The sequence below is a fragment of the Vigna umbellata genome, chromosome 1, assembly GCF_029865625.1.
Source record: "Vigna umbellata cultivar VRB3 chromosome 1, Vumbellata_1.0, whole genome shotgun sequence".
NCBI lineage: Eukaryota > Viridiplantae > Streptophyta > Magnoliopsida > Fabales > Fabaceae > Vigna > Vigna umbellata.
The window spans coordinates 8,166,677-8,169,091 of NC_142165.1; the positions used below are offsets into that span (position 1 = coordinate 8,166,677).

The following is a 2,415-nucleotide window of genomic DNA, read 5'->3' on the forward strand; positions in this document are numbered from 1 at the left end:
ATATATATATATATATATAAAGAACACACTTCAGCCCTTTGAAAAACAAATATAAAAAACCTCTTTTAAGGGGAATAACTCTACTAGGTAATAGTAATTTAATCCTTGAAGACAATTTAATTAGAAGAGAAAAATGAAGAAATTTGAGTAGGTACATTTTTTCCACATGTAAGAACTTCAATTACTGGGAGTGGTAAAATGTTACAGGGGCCTATCCTATAGCCTAATGTGCTGGTTCAGTATTATAAATGACCTATATGTCATTTTTCAGTTTCAATTAATATTATAAAAATTATCATTCTAAATATAATATTATATGTACTTCTTTTATTTATTTCTCTTTTACTTGCATGAATGCATAACATTGGTATTAGTCAAAGCTCTTACCACCACAAACCGTAGGGTTCATGGAAGCTTTAAAGGATCAAGTTCGGCAGTTGTATTTACAAATTTATATTTTATCTTCATAACCATATTCTTCAAATTACTAATACTTCTAACCTTATCTAATGAATTGCTTATTTTTACTATCTAAGTGTCGTTAACTTAAGAAAAAACCAGACAGAAGCTCTTCTGGTAGCAATGGCAATCACATTATAATTCCAATAAAATATTTGAAATAAGACGTTAAATTTGAATTTTATAAACAAATAACACACGTGTAGTTGTAAAAAATTTCTGTTCCTAAAGTAGCAGTAACCTGCTAGAAAAGCCAAAAAGATTCAGAACCTTTACAGCTAGACTTTTCTTTTTCTTCATAGACTCCTTATGGTTGCTTTCAATTATCTTTCAAGGGACATGCTCACTATCACTCCATTGCTATTTTCATGGCTTAATTCTTCCCTATAGATAAGCAAGCCATTATCATATTTATATTTTCCATCATCAGTCAGCTTGAATTCAGCACTATCAGTGTTTGATGTTTGTGAGGAGAGAACAAAAGATGAAGTCACAGTCACAGCATGAAAAACCAGCAATTATTGGAGATGACAGAAAGAACAATTGGGAAGAAAGGGCTTTTGCAGAAGATGCAGTTGGTAGCATGTGGCCTCCAAGACCTTACTCTTGCACCTTTTGTAAGAGAGAGTTCAGGTCTGCACAAGCTCTTGGAGGTCACATGAATATTCACAGAAGGGACAGGGCTAGGCTCAAACAAAACCTTAACCCTCATTACCAAAATTATCACAGAATCAAATCCTTATTAGGTAATAATAATCATCCTTTTTCTTCACCACTCATCTCCACCCAGATCAATTGTGGTCTTACTCATGCTCATAGCTATTCTAGCCAAGCAACTACAATTTCTACGACCAGATCACTCTCATGTATATCCACACAAGAAAATAAATTTTCACCTTCCTCTTCTTCTTCATTCATCTTGGGACAAATGGGGTCTCCTAATTCAGAACAAGCAATGGAGTACGGTTTTAAAGGCTTGGAATGTGGTAATTTTGTTGAAACAAGTTTGTCTATGGGTATGACTACCGTGTTTGGCCAAAATTCATCACCAAACATCAGTTGCAAGAGACTAAAAAACAACATTTCTTCTCTTCCTATTTTCCTCAGACCATGTTCAAAGGACAAAGGCCTGCCTTTTCAACCTGTGGAAATCTCAGTAGAACTTCATCACGCAATGGAAGACTTGGATCTTGAACTCAGGCTAGGGAAACAACAAGTTGAGTAGTTATTTATTAAGTTGTACAACAAACAGAAGTTTTGAACTTAATTATATTTTAAGTCTCAGTGTTGCTTTCATTCCCCTAGTCACTTCTTTCTTCATCCTCCATTTTTTGTTTTTCTTCTCTCTTTGCTTAAATGATAAGGTTTACTTCCTTCAAATGTTTGATTCTATGATCTCTTGTTGCATGTTACTGTCTTTCTTTTTCCTGTTTCCTTCATCAATAGATAGTGTTTTTCTGTTTGTTTTTTTGTTAGTCTGAGATCAGTAATGAAGTAAAATGATAAAAGAAGATACTAAATTTCAACAACATATGAACTTGAACTCGGGAGAAGAAAAACAAGAACAATTACAATAACTTTTTGATAGAATATTGGCTGTATAAATTTATTTTATTTTTTAAATTCAATTTCAACACAGTATTTTTGCCTTAATGGTCTTCTAATTATATATATATATATATATATATATATATATATATATATATATATATATATATATATATATATATATGATTAATACAACAAACAAAATTTACAATCAAGACGTAGGAAAATTAAACTATAGTTTTTTATTCACTTTGCTTATCTTATATTTTTATAAATGGTTTTCCTTTTTCTACTTCTATTGTCCTTGAAATTGGATAACTTAGTCCTAAAAATATAATTTTGCACAACTCAAGCGAGAAATTAAAAAATTTAGGGTTAAATATGTTTTTAGTCCTTCAACTATCAAGG

At 31.3% G+C, this 2,415-nt stretch overlaps 1 protein-coding gene across 1 annotated transcript; it reads left to right on the top strand.

Moving 5' to 3' along the window:
• Positions 1-919: 919 nt before the first annotated feature.
• LOC124823944 (zinc finger protein 10-like) lies at positions 920-1,725 on the top strand. Its single transcript, XM_088109737.1, has 2 exons — positions 920-1,203; positions 1,387-1,725. Exons 1-2 carry the CDS (start codon positions 920-922, stop codon positions 1,682-1,684), a joined length of 582 nt encoding a protein of 193 aa, XP_087965863.1. The 3' UTR covers positions 1,685-1,725.
• The last annotated feature ends 690 nt before the right edge of the window (positions 1,726-2,415 follow it).